The 21,332-nt window shown below is 47.8% G+C and overlaps 1 protein-coding gene across 3 annotated transcripts in view; it reads right to left on the bottom strand.

Annotated features, from left to right (window-relative positions):
* The window catches only part of Nlrc5 (NLR family CARD domain containing 5), a 95,068-nt gene that overhangs the window by 40,256 nt on the left and 33,480 nt on the right, over nt 1-21,332 (bottom strand). For all 3 annotated transcript variants that reach the window (XM_031340910.1, XM_031340908.1, XM_031340909.1), the window contains exons 2-13: nt 20,401-20,513; nt 13,330-13,633; nt 11,858-11,917; nt 11,206-11,274; nt 8,537-10,196; nt 6,466-6,549; nt 6,239-6,322; nt 4,456-4,539; nt 4,250-4,339; nt 3,743-3,802; nt 2,231-2,293; nt 1,743-1,826 (exon numbers count right to left, since the gene is read on the bottom strand). In XM_031340910.1, the coding sequence (XP_031196770.1) occupies nt 1,743-1,826; nt 2,231-2,293; nt 3,743-3,802; nt 4,250-4,339; nt 4,456-4,539; nt 6,239-6,322; nt 6,466-6,549; nt 8,537-10,196; nt 11,206-11,274; nt 11,858-11,917; nt 13,330-13,621 (2,630 nt within the window). In that variant the 5' untranslated portion in view covers nt 13,622-13,633; nt 20,401-20,513. The remainder of the gene's footprint in view (nt 1-1,742; nt 1,827-2,230; nt 2,294-3,742; nt 3,803-4,249; nt 4,340-4,455; nt 4,540-6,238; nt 6,323-6,465; nt 6,550-8,536; nt 10,197-11,205; nt 11,275-11,857; nt 11,918-13,329; nt 13,634-20,400; nt 20,514-21,332) is intronic.

Here is a 21,332-nt window from a genome sequence, read left to right as displayed (position 1 = left end):
GGGAGGGACTAGTGGGTATAGGCGATGGTGAAACAAGATCTATTCTGCCAGAAAGAGAATGCTATGGCTGGAACTGGGAAAATAGTGAAGCAGAAGCTAATGGGTCTCCAGGTGAGAGATGCAGGTTCTAATAAAGGAAGCAGTTGAGGACACTGGAGAAGAGCCAGGCTTGAGAATAAGTTGGACTGGGAGTAGGGGTGAGCAGAGAGCTGGGAGGGTGACTGGGCAAGTTGGGGTCCTGTTGCAAGTGAGGGCATCAGGAAGGGACAGGCTCAGTTGTGGCAAGGGGGCTAGAAACATCTCAGGCCCTCATTTTTATGTTTTAAATTTTTGTTACATAAATATGTGTGTGTGTGTATGTATGTGTGTGTGCATGTATGTGCATATGTGTGTGTGTATGTATGTGTATGTATGTGTGTGTGTATGTATGTATGTATATATGTGTATATGTGTGTGTATGTATGTTGTGTGTGTATGTATGCATGCATGTATGTGTGTGTGTATGTATGTGTGTGTGTATGTATGTGTGTGTGTATGTATGTGTGTGTATGTATGTGCACGTATGTGTGTGTATGTATGTGTGTATGTATATGCATGTATGTGTGTGTATGTGTGTGTGTGTGTGTGTGTGTTTGTGTGTGTTGGCCACATGTATGGGTTCCTGTGGATGTCAGAAGGCTCTGAACCCCCTGGAACTGAAGTTATGGGCAGTTACAACAGCCCACCATGGGTACTGGGAGGTCCCCTGGAAGGGCAGCAAGCAATCAGCCACTAAGCCATCTCTCTAGATCCTTTAGTCATTAAAAACTATTGCATTTATTTTATTCCTTTTTTGGTAATGAGGGGCAGCTGGCTGCACATGGAGGTCAGACAGTCTGTAGGAGTTTAGGAATTGATTCGCTCTTTCCACCTTGTGAGTCCCGGAGATTGAACTCTGATGGCCGGGCTTGATAACAAGTGCATTTACATGCTGAGCCATCTTGCTGGCCTACATCTGATACATTTTAATCTTGTCCCTTGGTCTTCCAATGAAACAAGGTAACAAACCAATAGGTGATTGCCCAGGCAACCCTCACCCGATAGTCTACAGCCTGAGGTGGGACCAACTCACCCTGAAATATTTCACACTCTGGTTTTTAGAGACAAGGTTTCTCTATGTTGCTCTGGCAGTACTGGAATTCACTCTATAGACCAGACTGGTCTCAAACTCAAGAATCTCCCTACCTCTTCCTCCCCAGTGCTAGGATTAAAGGCATGCACCACCACCACCTGGAGCACCCCACCATTCTGTCTTTACATCCCTTGGAGGACTTCCTGGGACTGTCTTGGTGGGGTTCCCTTCCTATCACTAGGCAATGACCACCACCAGTTCTTAAGCCAGTCTCAGGAGACAGGCATCATGGGAACTCTCTTAGCTTGTAAAGAATAGGACACCCAAGTGCAGGAGGAGTCCTACCCTACTGATGGCCACAGAGGTAGTGGCAGAATTCATGAGGATGGGCTGGGACCCTCAGGCCAGATGGTTCCCTCCTGTTTGATCTTGAGCAAATTTATCTCTGTGCCTTCATTTCCTTCTCTATAAAATGCAGTTCCATTACAGAGAGGAGATGATAAAACACACCTGACAGCTTCTAGCTGAGTCCCTGATATGGGTCAGGTGGCAGATGTTCCGACCTTTGTCTACCCTGCCCAGCCTCCCTGCCTGCTCCTGCCCCAGGCTTCCCATTTATCAGGGTACTCACTCCACTTCCTTCAGCCGGGGGCTTTTCTGGAATAGCTCCACAAGGGCTTCTGCGTCATGGGCCCTGAGCTGACATTTCTGAAGCCTGGGATAGGAATGGAGGGTATCAGGAGAAAATCCTAAGGGTATTAGGTTCTGAGTCAGGCGTGTCCTAAGGGAACAGCTCTGGGATCTGCATACCTCTAAGTAGTGGGGCGAACCTATTCAAGGCACTTAATCTGTCTATGACTCAGTATCTTCTTCTACCAAAGCAGAGGGAGATGTGTGTCACTAACGGGGTTCCTAAAAGGGTTCCCCTGAGGTACCAGATGCAGACCTTTGAATACGGTCCTCCACATAGCATGGGTCTGTTCAGCTGAAGCTATTTTTGATACCGTTGCTTATACATGCCCCTTCCTGGTCCCTCTATCCGCTTTCCCTATATTCCTTCCTGGCTGCTCTTCCTCTCTTGGGAAATGACCCTACCTCCATTGTCCTTTGCTGAGGTACCTGAGTTGCAGGCTTTGACTCTGTCTTTTCTTCAGGCTGTCTTTGCCCTGTACATCTGGTGCTCTGAAAAAGAACAGATTACACACTAGTCTGAGCTCAGGGGTCAGACCTGATGGACTGGACCTCTCCCCTTGGCATCCAGGGCTGATTATCTTACAGCACCCCCATGGTGAGTTAGTGCCAAACACAGTGCTGGAAGGTGCTTAGGCTCTGCCTCGGCAAAGTAGCAGGAGCAAAGGGCTTGAGGTCTAAGGGAGCCTTATTCAAATGTGGCTTCCCCCATGTGTGGCTGTGCCGTTTTCCCCCACTTCACCCACCAGACTCTTCAGTTTTGATTTCCAAAGGTCATTATGATAACATCTCTTTGATGTGACAGGGAGCATGCGCTGCCTTCCATAGGCAAGTCCAGGCAGTGGAGAGCTATATAGTCTTTCCACTCTCCCATAAGGTAAAGAGAGTGCCAGGGACTACACAGAAGCTTGGGCCAATTTCCATAAGCTTATAGATGGGGATTGTCTAACACAGTGGTTCTCAGCCTGTGAGTTATGACTTCTTTGGGTGGGTGGGGGTAGTCCTGCCTATCAGACAGATTACATTTACATTATGATTTATAACAGTAGCAAAATTACAGTTATGAAGTAGCAACAAAATCATTTTATGGTTGGGGGTCACCACAACACGAGGAACTCTGTTAAAGGGTCACAGCATTAGCAAGGTTGAGAGCCTCAGGTCTAACGGAGCCTTTAGCTGGGACAGAAGTTTCACTGTGTCATCTGCCACAGGAGACACCTGTGGCCACTGCACAGCTCTGGAAAGGTGGTGAATGCAACTGATGGACTGAAAGCCACTTCATTTGAATAGTCACAGTGACTGCTAGTGATCACATTGGGCATCAGAGCTTGAGGCATCTAGGGGGGAATTGACATTGACCCAACTGTGTCAGGGTACAGATGGGGAGACTGAAACTGAGAGCAGGGAAGGGTTGTAGCCTGGAGCTTAGCCAGGGAGGAGTGTGGGGAGTAGGGGTGTTTTCTCAATGACAGAAGTGTTCCTGTCTTTACCCATCCCAAATGTGTGTGTGTGTGGGGGGGGTGCCTAGAAAGCCATGTATGGCCAGCTCTGAATGCTGGTGGCACGCCAGTGTATGAAGCATGTTAGATGCACTTTTTCCTCCATTCCCAAGGCAGCCCTAAAATATAGATACCATTACTTCTCTTTCTCTTTCTCTTTTCTTCAGTTTGAAGAACTTTTCAGCCTCAGTGCACTGTGTCGTCATGTCCTTCCTATAGGCCTGGCTCACTCTGTGACCCTGGGGATGCTTCTCAAGCCAGGGGTCAGGTGTACTAGAGACACATGGGAGGAAGGGAGGGCACTTTGCCAGCCCTGAGCAGGAATGCATGCAGCAGCAGGGATAATCTTCCCACTTCACTTCTTGCTAGGTTCTCACCTTTGCCCTCCCAGTCTAGATCCCCTCGCAGAACTAGTGGGGGCCATGCCTCCCTAGCTACTTACCCTGACTGCTGTGTAGCTGTTTCCGTGACTGGGGACAGGAAGAAGATGAGGTCCGATTCCCTACAGAGTCAGACACAAAGCCTTGATAACCAGGAACTGGAGGTCAGCACAGCACTCCACTTCCCCAGTTGTCACCCAACCCTGTCCCAATCATTTAGGGAAAGCTTATTTCCTAACTGATAGAGGAAACAGGAGAAATGGAAAGAATGCTCAGCATGGTTATAAATCCCCTTCCACTGCAGCAAACCTGCTTTTGTAAGGTCAGGAGGACAAGGTGGAAGGTTTTTTTTTTGTTTCGTTTTGTTTTTGTTTCAGGACCATGGAGAGTGACACATGATTTTGTTCACCCATCAATCCATGCATCTTTCCACCCACTTACTATTATTATGCACCAGACCTGTGAAGTAAACTGACTTCTGCATGCACACACACACATCTTGTAAGCTAGGGACTTCCTCCTTTTCCATCCTGTACTCTCCTACCTCTAGACCTGCAAGATCTGCTCACCTGATCAGCAGCTTCCTGACAGTAGGACATGTGATGGCCACCTTCACCAAGGACAGGAGGATTGACATGGAGAAGCTGTTGCGACTCAGGCTGCATAATTGTGGCATAGTGTCAGGGGTGGTTGCCCTTGACACAGTCTGCAAAGGAAGGTGTGACTTGGGCCAAAAATGGGGGGGTGTGACTTGGCTTGCAGTAAGACCACTTACTCAAGTTTCTGGAGCTTCGGCAGGGAAGGGAGCAGCTCCACAAGACTCAGCACCTCTGGATCTTTGATCTGGTTGTCATGCAAACTGCAGGGAGACAAAGGCCCAATCCATCAGTGGTGGAGATGGGCCCTTGGAAGCCCCAGGTGGTGGGTAACAGACAGCCTTGTGAAGTGAGATCTGCTCCCTGGGCTTAGGTGTACAATGTGCCTGAGTCTTGAGTTCACCAGTGCCTCAGGGGCTGAATGAGGTATTTCTGGGAGGCTAAAGACTCTACTTCCAGTCTCAGCTCTGGCCAGAGCTCATCAGAGGTCAAGACAACCTCTCTGACCTCACTGTCCCTACCTGGATCCCAGCTAGAGGGACAGATGGATAAACAAAGTGAGAATGATTGAGAGCAACAGGGGAAATCAAAATCCAATAAATAAGTAAATAAATAAATGAGATAATGGGCACCAAGATTAAGGTCACTCAAGAGAATTTCAACAAGAGCAATGGTTTAAATCTTTCCAACCAGAATGGCCCAAAGACACCCATTAGTGGGAACAGCAGAGACTGGCCAGCCTATGTTCCATTCTGTAAGTGCTGTATCCTACTTTCTGGGTGAGCCTGCTTGGATTCAAGGGTTCCCTTTCTGAGTCTCAGGAAGGAGTTCTATAAGACTATTGCAGATCAAGGGTTTTGCTAAGACTGTGTCTCCTAGTAATGTCAGAAGCTACACTCATAGACGTTCCCCAACATGACTGCCTAAACATGAGCTTAACAAAGACGGCATTGACACACATGTTAAAGTGGGCGGGGGAGTCTATGATGCTTCAACCCTACACAAAGAATCACAGGCAACTGAGGAGTGCCCAGAATGGGAGAAAACGTTATCCCCAGGGAAGAACATATCAATTGGTTATCTCATAGCAGATGGTCAGCCCTGGAAACATACCTACAAGTAACAAGGACAGAGTGAGTGGGTTATATTTAGGGATATATATGTATATACATATATGCATACAATGACAATTAGTGAAAAAAGAGGTTATAGCTGGGTAGTGGAGGCACATGCCTTTAATCCCAGCACTTGGGAGGCAGAGGTAGGTGGATTTCTGAGTTCGAGGCCAGCCTGGTCTACAGAATGAGTTCCAGGACAGCCAGGGCTATACAGAGAAACACTGTCTTCAAAAAGAGGTTATGAATCTGAAAGAGACTAAGGAGGGGTGTATGGGAGGGTTTGGAGGGAGGAAATGGAAGGGCGAAATGATATAATTATATTATAATCTGAAAAACAAAATAAAATGAAAAAAGCAAAAAGAGAAAAACTAAAGTATTTTTTAAAAAGACTATTCCACCTTTTTCTAAAGTAATCAGTTCCAGACACAGGAAGTACACTGTACAGATGTGTTCAGCCAGTGTGTGGTGCGTCTAAGTGACCCTGTGTGTCTATACGTATACCCATCTGTGAATGACACGTCTTGAGTTAGGCAAGTGGGCACTTTTTTGCAAGTGTGTCCCCAAGTGCCCATGGTGTGTGTACCTTCTGCCTAAACACTGCATCCCTTTCCATGGGCTCCCAGAATAAGGGGAGGGAGCCCCAAACTCATGATCCTCCAAGGTGGCCCCAAATATGCACCTTCCTGGAGTCTGAGAGGTGTTCTTTTGGATTTGACCCACCTCATTCTCAGACTGATGTCTCCCTCTGTTGTTGGTCCCTTATGGAGTATGGCCCCAGGAGTGTCCTAGACACTGGGAAGTGATACTTCTCCTAGGCAAGGAAGTCCTCATGAATATCACTCACCTGACCTCCTCCAGCTGGGAACAGAGAGGCAAAGCGAGCAGCAGGTGGCTGATGCCTCGGGCTGTAATCTTACTTCTGGTTAACCTATAAGGCAAGCCAAGATGGTAGAGAGGCATGCTGATGGAGCAGAGGGCTGGCTAGAGACCTGTATATGCAGGACAAAGCAGGGAAGAGTGTGCCAGACATCCTCAGCTGCTTATCTTGCTTGCTTGCAAGCCTTGGCTCACCCCAGTATCTTCAGGCTCCCCATAGTAGGCAAACTCTTGCACAGTGCTTCTGCAAAGGCATCCCCACACTTTCTGCTTTTAAAGCTGCAGGAGAGAAGCAAAACGGGTCAGTGATGGGCAGAGCTTAGTGACTGGCAGTGCACCATTGGCGGTGTCCATGGGGACAAATGGGCATCATTGTAGCACGAGTCATCGCTGCAGTTGTTGGAGTAGCAAGAAGGACAGCTTGAAGCATTAGCTTCATTATCTGCCAAATTAATTGTCCACACCCATAGAAATATGGTCATACATAACGTAAATCACGGCAAGCAAACATGCATGTGTGCATGCTCATCACTCATGTGCACCTATGACAACCAGAGGATGTCAATGGTCTTTATCAATTTTTATTTATTTATTTATTTATTTACTTATTTTCTCTCATGAACCCCAAAACTCACTCTTTAGCCTAGGGCTGGCTGGCTGAGAGTGAGCTCTAGGAACCCACCCCTGTCTCTGCCCGTCAGTGCTACAATTACAGACATGAGAGGCTATGCTCAGCATTTAGATGTGTGCTGGGACTTGAACTCAGGTCCTGTTGCTTTTAGAGAAAGCCCTATTACACACTGAGCCATCTCCCCAAACTCAAGAAACAGAAACAACAACAAAGAGCTAATTATCAAAACGGGCCGAAACTTTAGCAGAGGGAAATTTCACCTCACGAACTGATCTAAAATAATTCAACTTTATGTCAGTTCAAAACCAAGATCATCCTCTTTCCTTAACCTCTTTCTTTCTTTCTTTCTTTTTTTTTTAAATGTTATCCAGTGTGCTTCTTTAACTGGGAAAGGGGAATTGTTTCTTTTATTTGAATATATTGTTTTCCATGTTATCCATCTTTCTTGTGTTCAGTGTTTCAAATATGGTTGATATTAAAAGATTTTAAGTAATAAAACTGTACCTTAGCAGGCTGGGCTGCCTTGTTACAATGTTAACATTATATACCAAATGTGTAATGTGTTTCTAGTCTATTGATACATATAATATGCTTGGAAATAAAACTGGTGTTGATTTGCAAGAGGAGAACAATAAATATGTGATAGCAGGAAGCAGTTTTCCAGCCAGAAGAGACACACAGAGTGGCTTGTGGCTCTGTTTTCAGCAATACAATGTGACTGGCAAGGGTGTGTCCTACTTCTACTGTGACCTTAGACATATTCCTTCTTCCCTGACACAGGGAGCACACATGAGTCAGCCTTAATCCTGAAGCAGCTAGGATGCCTGTGGGGATGCTGGAGGAAAGACTGGTATGACCACATGGGGTAGAGCTATCTACCAACTTGGGCCACCTGTTTCTGACTTGTCTATCACGAAGACATATACTGCAAGAGGACTTCCCCCTGACTGTAGCTGGGAAGGTTTATCACTGGGATTATAGCTTTGTGCTTTTTTTCTCTCTCTCTCTCCCTCCCTCTCTCTCTCTCTCTCTCTGTCTCTCTTTCTTTTTTGGTTTTGGTTTTTCGAGACAGGGTTTCTCTGTATAGTCCTGGCTGTCCTGGAACTCACTCTGTAGACCAGGCTGGCCTCAAACTCAGAAATCCACCTGCCTCTGCCTCCCAAGTGCTGGGATTAAAGGCATGTGTCACCACTGCCTAGCACTTTACACTTTCTCTAACTGATAGATACAGAGACTTGGACCAGATGCCACATTGAGAATCCACCATTTTACTGCATTCTCGCAAAGCCCCCTGACTTGTGAACTCACTCCAGGTGTGGAGAAACACCCTTAAGGGAAGTAATATATAACTTGTCCAAGGTCAGTTAGCCTTGAGCAGCACAGCCCATATCTAACACTCCATTCCCTGATTGCCAGGGAGATATGAGAGTCAAGAAGACACAGGCAAGAGACAAAGATACAACTGGACTCCAAGGGTCTGATCAAGGCGCAGTATTTTGCACTCTAAATGAGGATGGGACATTCTTTTCTGAAAGTCAAGACTTGAATCCAGTCTTTCTGCCAGACTGCTTGGTCTCCCACTCTCCAAAGCCCAGTCTCCCCACCCTTCCCAACCTCTTTTCTGACTGGACTCACCTGAGATTCTCCACCTGCCCACATCCTACCAGAGCCTCTGGGCAGTGGGGCTCCAGTGGGCAGCCGTCAAAATCCAGGTGAATGGGGACATCCCTGTACTCCAAAATGTTGGCCAATGCAGCCAGGTCTGCACGGGTTAGAGGGAAATTGTGGAAGGAGAGGTGGAAGGGAAGGTTTTGGGCAACGAAACTTGCCAGCTCCAGATCCTGGGTCTCAGCCACATAGTGATACAATTCTATCATCTTTGGCCCTGTGAGCTTTGGGCTAGCCAACTTCCTTAGCACCTGGATAACAGCGGCCTGCCTGGAGCCCACCCAGGCTTCGTCTTGCTGAGCCAGTTGACAGAGGAATGCGTGGCAGGTATGGGAGGCCAGGCCTGCCAGGAAGGTAGGGAGATGATCCGAGAGGCCCAGTCTACTTTTGGTCCTCTGCACCCAGTGGGAATTGAGGGTGACATACTCGATGAGCGTGTCTCTGTCCACTGTGTCACTGACCATCAGATATAAAGCAGCAAAGAACTCCTGCAGGCTGAGGTGTACAAAAGCATAGCCTATTTCTTCATGCCCAGGGTGGGTATGGATACAGAAGGAAGTCAGGAGGCTGTGGACAGCTCCAAAAGCCATCAGTTGGGGTGGGATGTCTTCCACAGAGAATATGACCTTCCCAGTGTCCAGTCCTCTAAGGGCCACCTTTCCAAGGCCCATCAAGGATGTGTCAAGCAGAGTCCCACTGGGGCTAAAAGTTTCCATCATCTGCAGGTACAACTGGGTTCTGGTGGGCAGGAGGGCTGTAGACTGTCCTGGAGAGCTTCCAGGAAGCAGATGGCGGAGGCAGAAGCAGGTGACTCTGCACAATGCAGGTGTTGCACACATAACCCGGAGACGTTCATTGGTTCTCATTTCTTTCAAGGCTAATTCCTGAGACAGAAGATCGCTGAAGAAGCGGGTAACATACTTCTCTACCCGCAGCCCATCAAAGCCCCACATGTACACCATGGCTGCCTCTGTGGGCACACAGGGAGGCAGTTTCCCAGGACGAGAGGTGGTCATCACCCAGCAGCCTGGCAGGAGGTTCCCATGGCAGAGTTCAGAAAAGAGGGTGAGGGCCGAGCCTGCATTGTCGGTACCCATGGAATCATCGTGGAGAGCCTCATCCAACCCATCAAAGATCAGGAGGACTTGATGAGCATTCTCCTTTAGATACTGAAAAACAGCATCAGGCTCTGACTGTGGGCTCAAGTACAGATCAAAGAGGAGCTGGGGCAGTGTCATCAACTGTGTGACCATGTTGAGCTGGCGGAACTCAAACAGAAACAGAGCCTGGAATCGGTCCAGCTGACCTTGAGCCCACCTCCAGCGGAGCCGATGGGCCAGAGTGGTCTTACCCATCCCAGCCTTTCCCAGTAGTACTGTCACTCGAGGTCCCTTGGCCTTGAAGCTGAAGAGATCCTGGATGCTCACATCAATGTCATTGGCTGCTTCAGAGTCTCCTATAGTGGCTCCCTCCTGAGCATCCAAGGGTGCTGTAGCCCGGCTCCACTGAAGAATTGGGGGGATGTAGGTCTGAGGGAAGTCAAGAGCATGCCATGCTCCTGGGCATGTACCACCACGGCACTGTTGGGCAGAAGTCTTCAGGAGCTTCAGATACTTCTTGGCCAACTCTGCAAGGGGCACAGGAATGGCCTGAGAGTAGGAGCTCTCACACCCGATACATGTCCCAGGGTCTCATGATCAGCCTGCTGCTTTCTCTAGCCCCCAGCTATGTGTGCATGGGAGTAGGTGTTAAGGGTACAATGGAGTGTTAGGCTCTCCATATTCCCAGAGGAACTGGTTGCACACCATTATAGGCCACCACAGCAGCCACTTACCCAGGGAGGTGGGGATGGGCCCTTGGGTCACACCCCTCCCTTCCAGGGCAATACAGGTGATGTAGTTTTCAGTAAGCTAGGGGAGGTGCTTGCTTTGCAACATCTATGAGAATCAGCTCTAAGATGGCAAAGGCTAGGGCATCCTTCCTTTGAGAGAAGGCACCAACAAACTGCAGGCTTTGGACCAGTCAATCAAACCATGGGAACTGGGTTCCTGCTCTGCCAAATGTTTTATTTCTTCCTTTCTAGGTCATTGGAAAGACTCAGCTCTGACCCCCTCCCCCAGAAAGGACTGAGGTAGTAGTCTATTTTGTACAGATGTGAATTTTCTGGCTATGCCCATGGTTGGTGGAGTGTGTGTGTGTGCATGTGAGGGCTAGGCCAAGGACTATTCCAAACCACCGATGGAGGATGAGGGCTGCTTCTCCTCTCCTCTTCCCCATAGCCTAGCCTCAGTGCCCTTTGTCTCCATGGGCCTCCTACCCAGAGGTTCTCCTAGACACCTTCATCCCCTCCATCCTCTCTCACCCCCAACATGCACTGGGACCCAGGTCTGAGGTCACATCGGTTCCCACCCTCATGCCCCTACAACCTTGAGGACAGTTTGGAAGAGCCTAGATGATAAATCTGCCCTTGAAATATCCTGTCTCCTCCTCTGCTCACTCAGGACCTACAGTCTTTCTCTCTCGGAGCCTTGGAAAACAAGCCGCTGGACCTTTTCAGCCAGGAGCAAGGCCCAGAATCTGTGATCAACTTCAGGGCAACTTTATCCTAGGCTGGGGTTCCTACTCCCATAACCCACCTAGCTGCTGCTTCTTGCTGTGCTTCCGACGGGGTGAGGACCCATAGCTCTGAAAAGGACGCTTGACACCTGGAAAGAAAAAAAAGTAAGGGCATGAGGGAGAAAAAGGGGACCCGGGCAACACCTTTGGGGTGCTCTGTTCCACAAGTGGGCCCAGGCAGAGAAGTATGAAACACCTTGGGGTTGTGAGAAGGCTAGTCTTATAGTTGCACCAGTAAGCTCCAGGCTCTAAGCAGGCCCACAGCAGGGCATCCAAAGTACCAGGCCCATTAGGGAAAACACAAGTTCGGTGAGACTGAAGCTTTCAATTATTTAGTTGAGACTGCAAATGGTCCTTGTCTATATACATCAAAATCATGACATGATACCTGCCTTCCTACAGTTCTATGAGGTGGGGACAGAGGAATGAGAACAGGCTCCCTAGGTGACAAGGGATCTGGAGGGGTGAGACCAGCCATACTCAGTCTCTTCTGGGGTTCCAAATTATATCCCTGTTTTAAAGGCTATGTGGCAGGCATTGAAAGTCACAGAGAGGGATGAAATGGAGCTTGGTCCACATGTAGAGTAGACACTGTGGTCGCTAGCCACCACTAGCTTAAAGTAAAGACTGAGCAGCTCAACTGGCACCCCAAACCCCAGCCCCAAATCTCACCATGGTGCAGCTGATGTCCCGAACAGCTCTCCTCTCCTGCTCCTAGCTGCTTAGAGAATTCTGTAAAACCGAGTAGGACATATTCCCGTGAGGATGTGGATACAGTATCTTGAGAATATTGGGTGCATGGTGTACTGGCTGGTTTTGTGTGTCAACTTGACACGGGCTGGAGTTATCACAGAGAAGGGAGCTTCAGTTGGGGAAGTGCCTCCATGAGACCCAGCTGTGGGGCATTTTCTCAATTGCCCCTTGTGGGTGGTGCCATCCCTGGGCTGGAAGTCTTGGGTTCTATAAGACAGCAGGCTGAGCAAGCCAGGGGAGGCAAGCCAGTAAGAAACATCCCTCCATGGCCTCTGCATCAGCTCCTGCTTCCTGACCTGCTTGAGTTCCAGTCCTGACTTCCTTTGGTGATAACAGCAATGTGGAAGTAAGCTGAATAAACCCTTTCCTCCCCAACATGCTTCTTGGTCATGATATTTGTGCAGGAATAGAAACCCTGACTAAGACACATAGGTAGCTCTGAGTGGTGTCTGCTCTAGGGACAACAAGAGGTTCCATGGATATAAAACTGATGCCCAGTTATCTACCGGGGAAGCAGGAGGTGCACTCTGCAGGCAGCAATGGGCAGGGGTATATATGTATATACACAAGTGCACATGGTAATGAGGATGTTTGTCTGAACACAGTGCTTCCACCGTGGAGGTACACAGCGATCAGCTCTGGTGGGGAAGGTGGCTGGGAGTGGGGGAGGGCATCTACCCCGAGTGTTACAGCCCCTGACCCCCAGCAGCAGCGCTCCCTGAATCCCCGGGGCTGAGGGAGCCAGATAAGCGCTCACCCCCACTTCTGGGGTGGGGTTGAGGAGCTGGGCCGCTCCTCCCACGGCGCAACCATTCTCCGCCCCCTCCTTCCAACCTCACGCCCCCCTCCATCGCCTCTCTCCCTCTCGGGGGAGGGAGCCTGAGGGGCGAGATGGACTGTCTCTAGTGCTCTAGTGCGCACCCCAGGCGTTGTAGCGCTGTCGCCCTGGGGGCCAGCAGTCACAGCGATGTTGGCTACTCACCCGACCCATCTTGAAACACAGATCAATCTGTGTGTGTGTGTGTGTTCACATGCATGTGTGTGCTGTCTGCTCATGTACGTATGAGTATGTTCCTCCTACCTCTACCCTGGTAGAACTCATGGTTGAGTCTCCACTTTATATCTAAGGAGTTCTTGTCCCTTGTGCTGCTCCTCAGTCTTATGGTCACAAAAGTGCCCAACGAGCACTCAAACTTTCCTGCTTATTAGTAGGGGCTGAGGTCTTTTAGCCGCCCTGCAGAAGGAAGCCTTTTGGTCACTGAAGGCATTTGGAATGTATGGCTCTATGTCCTCTCTGTGTGACCAGATGGATCACTGGGGGTTCTGAAGTTCTTCAGGCCACAAGGCTGTGCTGGTGGTGGCAGCCTTGAACCTCCCGGGTGAGCCCTTACCATCTCTTTGGCCCCAGATGCTCAGCAGCGACACCTCCTTCTCTAGAGGCACTTCAAGCTCAAAGCACAGAGTATAGATGAAAGACTTCCAGGTGGCGGGGCCTTGGGCAAACAGCCTGCTGAGCTGATGGTGAGTGACCTTAGGGCTGGAGGTCTCATTGCTGCAGTCCACATCCATGGTAGGGAGGAAGAACCTAACCTTGGCACTCAGCCATTCTGGTTTTTTGCTCAGTAACCCCACAAGCCAGGCCCACAGGTTCTCATTGCCCAGTCGGAAGCTCTCGGCGTCCATCAGAAGCTGGCCCTGCAGAGATGAAGGGAAACAGGTGAACTGGAAGTAGGTGAGTAGGGGGCACGCAGGCTGGAGTAAGTGGCCTGGGAGGGTTTATGTGATGTTAGCTGTCAACCCAACCGAATCTAGAATTATCTGGGAGATGAGCCTCTGACTGAACTTGTAGAGGATTATCCGTACTATGTAATTGATGTGGGAAGATCCATCTTGACTGTGGATAGCACAATTCCCTGGGCAGGGGATCCTGGACCGTATGAAGTGAAGTAAGGGATCTGGGCACTAGCATTTATCACTCTCAGCTTTTTGACAGTGGATTCAATGTAATTGGCAACATCACGCTGTGGCCACATTGACTTCCTATGTGATGGACTGCACCCTTGAGCTGTGAGCCAGGAGATCCCTTTCTCTATTGTTAGTGTATTCTATTAAAGCAACAGTAAGTAACTTGTCCTCTCCATGGTGTGCCGATGTACATCCTTACAATCAACTTCAGAGCTGGGTTAAGCAGAATGCACTATCAAGTCATCAATAAGGATGCTGTTTCCATGGACCATATGTGCTGCTTTCAGTCTGGGTTAATTTCATGACAAAATCATCTAACCATCCGCTAATACTGTCCTTCCTTAGTACTATAACTCCCAACTATTCCCTGGTCGTCCACAACAGACCTGATCCCCAGTTAGATGCAGCTGCATCATGGGGGGATTGGCCAGTGGGATGCAAATAAAATGTTATCTGCCTTCCTTGGCTTCTTCCTGGTGACTGGGATGTTAACAGGATGGCTAACCTTTGGGCAGCTATGTTGGGTCATGAAGTAGAAGCTGGTGCTGAGAAATGTGTGCTTTTCTAAGCTGCTTTTCTTTCCTCGAACCTATGACTTTAGCCTTCTATTACATGACTGAGAAATATTTCTATTTGGTTCAAAATGTATTTAAGGATTTCTGCTTAGAGTGAACTGAAATCTTAACTAACACAAAACACCTGTTCTTTCTCTTTAAACTAATCTCTTCCCAAAGATTTATTTTTATTTATTTATTTATTTATTTATTTATTTATTTTTTCGAGACAGGGTTTCTCTGTGTAGCCCTGGCTGTCCTGGAACTCAGAAATCCGCCTGCCTCTGCCTCCCAAGTGCTGGGATTAAAGGCATGCGCCACTACTGCCTGGCTATTTTTATTTTTATTTATGTGCTTGTGTCTGTGTGACTGTATGCCATGGGTGTGTGGGCCCCTGCACAGGCCAGTAGAGGTCATTAAATTATCTGGACCTGGAATTCCAAAGCAGTTCTGAGCCATTTTATATAGGAGCTCGGATCTAAACCTGGGACCTCTAGGAAAGCAACAAGAACTTTTAACTGTCGGAACGAACCATCTCTCCAGCCCAATTCTCTGCCCTGGAGACTGAAGCTCACCAAAGCCTGCTGGGAAGAGTTCCAATAGAAGGCATAGGGCATTTACAAAGCAGAAGGCCAAAGTGATAAGTGATATTTGTGAGCTAGTAATTCCATAGGTAGCAGGAAGCTATCATGGATGTATAACTTTTTTTTGTACTGTTCATGAACAGTTTTGAAAGTGTTCCTGGCATGATTATTTATAATAATTAAAAACCAGAACCAACATGAATAGCAGACAGTTGGGAAGGGTTAACTAAATGGTGGTCTATGTACGCTGGAATAAGCTATTTTTCCAGTATATTTCTCTATCAACAGTGGCAATACTTAGAAAATATACACTGTATTAGGCATGATACTCCTTGGGTGTACTATAGGCTAGCCAGTCATCACATCTGCAGAAATATCATCTCTAACTCTAGAGGGTGGGAGGCTCATCCATGAGCCGGCCTTGCTACATCCATTGTATATCTTGCACATGTGGTGGTGATGGGTTGCTAACTGGGTTTAGGTTCCCACTCCTTCCACGTCCTCCCCTCCATTAGACTTCTAGCAGTTGTCTCTGCATAGACACGGACCTTATAAGTCATGCAATGTGCTCAGGTCCATGATCCTTAGGCTGGGACTTCTGTCCCTGGAGATTGAGTGACTCAGGCCAGGGAAGAGAGATGGAAGTGCCCAAGGTCAAATACCAAGGTCATGGGCAGAGCTGGGATCAGAACTATGATTTCTTGGCTCCCAGGTCAGCAAACTTCCAAAGCCTTGGGTCCTCTGGTAGTATGAGATAAAGGCTTTGTGTGACTTTTGCCCTAAGGTTGTATCCACTTGAGGGTATGACTTCCTTATTGGGCTATGCTGTCTGACAGCCGTGTTTGTTGCCTGGAAAAGAATCACTCAGGGCATCGAGTGATAGATGAAAAGGAAGTCTGTGATAGATTATTTCTCCACTGTTGAAATGAGCCAATTCAAGCCAGATTAGAATATATTAAAAGCAGGTTTATTGAGAAGCTGTTCTCAGGTGAGTTCATTGGCCCCAAGGATTGAGGCCAGGGGAATCGCCATGGAGAGTGGTGGAGAGAAAGAGAGAAAAGGTGATGAAGAGAGAGAGCAAAAATGTCTGGATTATATAGGGAGAAGCTTCTGCGGGGAGGGCAACCCAGCCCCTGGGCTGGAAAGTTTAGGGATGGGAACAGAATATGCCCTGTAGGGATTGAGGGATGCTGGGAGAACCTGAAGGCCAGGTCTGCTTTGATATGTAAAATATATAAAATATACACCTTAGTCCCTTGTCCCGGGGTATGAAACCAGTCTGGACAGATGACACTGGTGTGGTTCCTTGTCCCAGGAACCCATAGGACAACCCATAGGTGTCTTTGAATAAGACACCAAGCTCTTTTAAACAACCATTGCTGGGACACAGGGCATACCTCGTCATTATAGACATGGTGACTTCTGTGAAAAACAGCCTTGGAAACAGGATTTCAGCAAAAGATCCATGGCCCAAAGCCAGGAGATGATTACAGGTCAAGTTTACTACTAATTCTCCTTGGTGGACCTTGGGGACATGTACAAATGCCCAGCTAGCCTTTTTCTGGGCTCTTGATGGTATCATAGGACCCCATCCGCTTGCATTCAGGTGTGGTTGTGAAACTCCATTTGTCTGGTGAAATACATTTAAAAATGACATAGGTCATGTTTGTACAGATGTTTCCAGAGCCAATATGTGACTCACCCCGATCTCTTCTCCCATGATGCATTTGAGGTCATGGCTACTCTTTTAGCCTGAGTCAGGGCCAGAGGACAAGGTGGAGCAGAGCTCCTCTCCATTCAAACATCAGGAAAGCAAAGCTAGGAAAGGTTACTTTAGGGGGCATTTGTTATCACAGCGGAACCTAACTGACATACTTGGTGTGACCTTGAGCTAGTTTCTCCCCTGACTGTTGTGGGGTTAGCAGAGGAAATCCTTGGGTGAGTGTGTCCCATTGATGTGAGCATGGTGATGGCAAGCGCCCCAATCCTGAGACTTATGGAAATTACAAAGCCTTTGTCCCTGGTGGGAGTATGAATGTGTAAATGCAGGGCCCCCAGTTTCCTCTCCTGGATGTTTATAGCCTGGGACAGCTCTCCTACAGTGATCTCCCACTGGGCCCAGCTAGCCTCTCCTCTTGTGCTATACATTATAAGTATAGCCAAGCTCCTCTTAGCACAGTAGGTGCCCTCCATCTGAGCAAGCACAACCCACCAGACCCCTACTTTTCTGAGTGTGTCTGTTGTTTCTTCATTCCTGCTCTGCCCCAGGTTTCCAGGACCAAGCTGTGCAAGACATGGCAAGATGTGTGCCTCAGTCATACCATCTATAAATGGGTAGAATAGAAGCTCAAAGCTCTTTGAGATGTTCTGTGCCAATAACTTTCATTCTCATGCTGAATAGTCCCCAAGGGCAAGTTTGTTAGTTCTGGATAACCCAGTTAAGACAGGTGACAGTGCTCAATTTTTTCCTAAGTGTCCTCTGCCAGGTGTTACAACCAGTAAAAGCAGACACTAGGACTCAACTCTCCCTAAGGAGAGGTGTATATTTTATATATTTTACATATCAAAGCAGACCTGGCCTTCAGGTTCTCCCAGAATCCCTTAGTCCCTCCATGGCATATTCTGCCCCCACCCCTAAACTTTCCAGCCCAAGGGCTGGGTTACCCTCCCCCCAGAAGCTTCTCCCTATATAATCCAGACATTTTTGCTTTCTCCTTAGGTGTTATGCTTAGTTAAAGGATTGTTAAGGATGTTTATGTTCCTCAACTGGACTATGTGGAGAGAGTGAGAGAGTGAGAGACGAGAAGCTCTCAGCCCTAAGTGGGATGTCACCATCAAACCTCTCCCTGAAAGATTCAGGAATCTATGCAAAAAGAGGAGGTAGGTTTTTGTTTATTTTTGCAGTTTGTCTTACTGATTTTTTTTTATTTCATTTTTGTGGGTTTTTTTTTTAAATAAAAGAGAGAACACAAAGTTGGGTGGGTAGGGAGGTGGGGAAGGTCTGTGAGGAATTGGGGAAAGGGAAAACACGATCAGAATATATGAAAAAATGTTGAAAAAGGAGGGAAAAGAAATGTTAATATTTGGTCTTCACGTCTACTTTCAAGTAAGCTAAGTGGATGGGGAGCCTCGACGTTCAGCCTCTCCCTTGGGCCTGATTGTTTTTGAGTGGAAACTGACACTAAGGAGCCCTTCTCTTGGCACCCAGCAGGATTGTCATTGTGGAAGCCAGGTTGCCTGAAAACTCCACAGCTGCGTGGAGGACAGTAGAGTCTGCCAGCTGTAAGATGCCTGAGTCCTGCTCCAAGAGGCCCTGCTTCAGCTGCTTCCACGGTCCTTTGTCATCGCTGCTGCTTCTGCTCGCTGCCATGTGTCCCTAGCCTTTGTCTGGAACTCTTCAGCACTGTTCCTGCCCCTCCTGTTGCAGACACGGTTCCCACCAAGGCTGCAGGTGCCTCCACCTCCATCAGTTCAGGCCTCTCTACCAATGAGAATAACCACAGTAGGCAAGAAAGGATCCCTCCAGAGAAGCCTTTTATTGAGTACCAGGGCAGCATAAGATAGTGTCTCCCTGCTGTCTCAAAAGGTAAGAGCAAGGCACTCTAAATGGGTAGATTAGAAGCTTGAAGCTCCTTGAGATAGTCTGTGCCAAAGACTTTCATTATCAAGCTGAATGGTGGCCAAGGGCAAGTTTGTTGGGTCTGGATACTCAAGGTCAAGAATGATGAGACTGGTTGTCATAAAGGCTGAAGGTCCCAATTGTTAGCATCAGAGCATCCAAAGCCTGTGGTGATGCATGGGCAGGTCCACAAACCTATTGCCAGGGCAACAGCCACCATATTCCCAGAATCCATTGGGCTCACCTCCCACCTTTACCTGTGACCATACATCACAACCCATATATATACAGGGAACATTCCTCCATCTTTCTCTATCTTCCCCTCCTCTCTTTCCACACCACTACCCCCTCTCTCCCTCTCAATTAAATCTCTTACATGTGGAACTACTGTTTGGGCCTAGTGTGGTATGTTCTGACGTGACCCGCCGTTCTAACACATCACCAATGTTTGGGACTCAGGAGCTATAACACTAATAAAAGCCAGGTGTCTCACACTTTGAGAGCTGACACCAGCCATATATGCCCCCAGCTGCTGTCCTCAGAGGGCTGAGGGCTACACAAGCCACTTAACACTCAGTAACCAAGCCCAAAGCCAAAGACTCTACTCCAATACATAGAACTCCAAGGCTCTGGCTTCCAATGCTGTAGTTCTCAGGGCTTGGACCCGTATGTAAGCTCTGTGTCTGCCAGCCCTGCCCAGATCTTTGGCACTCCAGGAGCTAGGACTAGAAGACTTCTGTAATAAGAATTTTGTAGTAAAAACCAAAAACAAACAAACAGAGAAATGTTATGGGAATGTTTTTGTTTAGTATGTAATCATTTCATGGGATATGGGACTGCTTCACAGCAGCTGACTATGAGTTGCCTCCTGCTCTGGGAGGGATGTGGTTTTGACCAGCTACAGAGAGTTTCTGTGAGTGTGTGATATTTGGAATTTTGGAAACTTTAGAGCATATATAAATGCTAAGGCCCTGAGAGGCAAGGGTGTTGTTGGTTGCAGTTTGTTAAGTAGTCATGTGCAAAAAAGAAGCAAGAAGAGGAGGAAGAGGAGAAAAGGAGGAGGAGGAGGGAAAAAGAAGAGGAGGAGGAGAAGAGAAGAGGAGGAGGAGGGAAAAAGAAGAGGAGGAGGAGGAGAAGAGAAGAGGAGAAGGAGGAGAAGAGAAGAAGAGGAAGAGGAGGAGGAGGAGGAGAAGAGAAGAGGAGAAGGGGGAGAAAAGAAGAAGAGGAAGAGGAAGAGGAGGAGGAGGAGAAGAGAAGAGGAGAAGGGGGAGAAAAGAAGAAGAGGAAGAGGAGGAGGAGGAGAAGAGAAGAGGAGAAGGAGGAGAAAAGAAGAAGAGGAAGAGGAGGAGGAGGAGAAAAAAGAAGAAAAAATTAGATATCCTGGTAGTGAAGATCAAACTTGCCCCAAGGAATGTGATACCCCTAATCAACAGGAAGTAGTCTAATGATAATGCTGCCCCCTTCACCTCTGGCCTCGCTTCTCTCATATCTAGGGTTAGGGGGTTAAAATGGAAGAAGTAAAGGGATGGGAAAGGGTGGAAGAGAGAAAGGAACCCACAAAGTAGCAAATGCCAGCTATAGAATCCCTTGACAACTCTTGATTTCCATCTACAGCAGCAAAAGTGTACAACTGACCAGTGATACAAGGAAGTGGGGTTGGGAGTCTTGGCCACAGGGAGAGAGAGAAGGAATAGATGAGAGGGAAAAGGAAAAGAGAGAAGGGGAGTAAAACCCACTTACCTAGCTTCTTGGATCCTGATAGATGGTCTGGTGTTTCCATGTAGAGGGTCTCCTGAGTGTCTGGGCTTTGTCCTCGGACCCTCAGTTTTAAGGCTGTTTCTATGGCTCAGGTCCTAAAGGGAGAGAAAACAAGGTGCTCTTCCCCTCTTCCAAACTCAAGAGGAATGATGCTGTGTCCAGGACTCCAGTCCCTGCTTCAGAGGGCACTTCACCCTTGAAGGTCCTTCACCCTCACAAACTAATCAAGTTCTTCCCAACCAAGTTCTAGATGTTCCTGGAGTTGGCACAGCCAAGCCATCCTGCTGCCATCTTGCCAAACTAGGAACACAGGATGACCACCTCTACTGCCTTTAACTAAGAGCCTGGGTGTCATAATTCCACAGTTGGAATGCCAGCTTATTCATTTGTACAAAAGTGGAAAAAATCCTCACCACAAATGCCAACCTCTGTCCTCGCCCACAAAGTCCCCAGGAGGTCAACATTTGAAGCCTTCTTTCTTAATAGTTTAAAGCTTTACTTTCAAGCTTTTAATCAGCAAAAAGTGCTGGGCATGCATGTGTGTAATTCTAGCACTTGCAAGGTGAAAGCAGAAGGGTTAGGAGTCCAAGAATATCTTCAGTTACAGAGTGAGTTCAAGGTCAGCCTGGCCTACATAAGAACCTGTCTAAAGGAAAAAGAACAGCAGGATGAAGCTCAAGAGGTAGTCTACCTTACTGTGATACAAAGTTAATGTTCAGAGAACACAAATGCCAGCCCAGACTACTATACCCAGCAAAACTCTCAATCACCATAGATGGAGAAACCAAAGTATACCATGACAAAACCAAATTCACACAATATATTTCCAAAAATCCAGCCCTTCATAGAGTAATAAATGGAAAACTCCAACACAAGAAGGGGAACTACATCCCCGAAAAAGCAAAAATGTAATC

Source organism: Mastomys coucha, unplaced genomic scaffold (assembly GCF_008632895.1).
Source record: "Mastomys coucha isolate ucsf_1 unplaced genomic scaffold, UCSF_Mcou_1 pScaffold22, whole genome shotgun sequence".
Lineage (NCBI taxonomy): Eukaryota > Metazoa > Chordata > Mammalia > Rodentia > Muridae > Mastomys > Mastomys coucha.
Note: the sequence above shows the minus strand (reverse complement) of the source record. Positions and strands in the feature narration are given on the sequence as shown.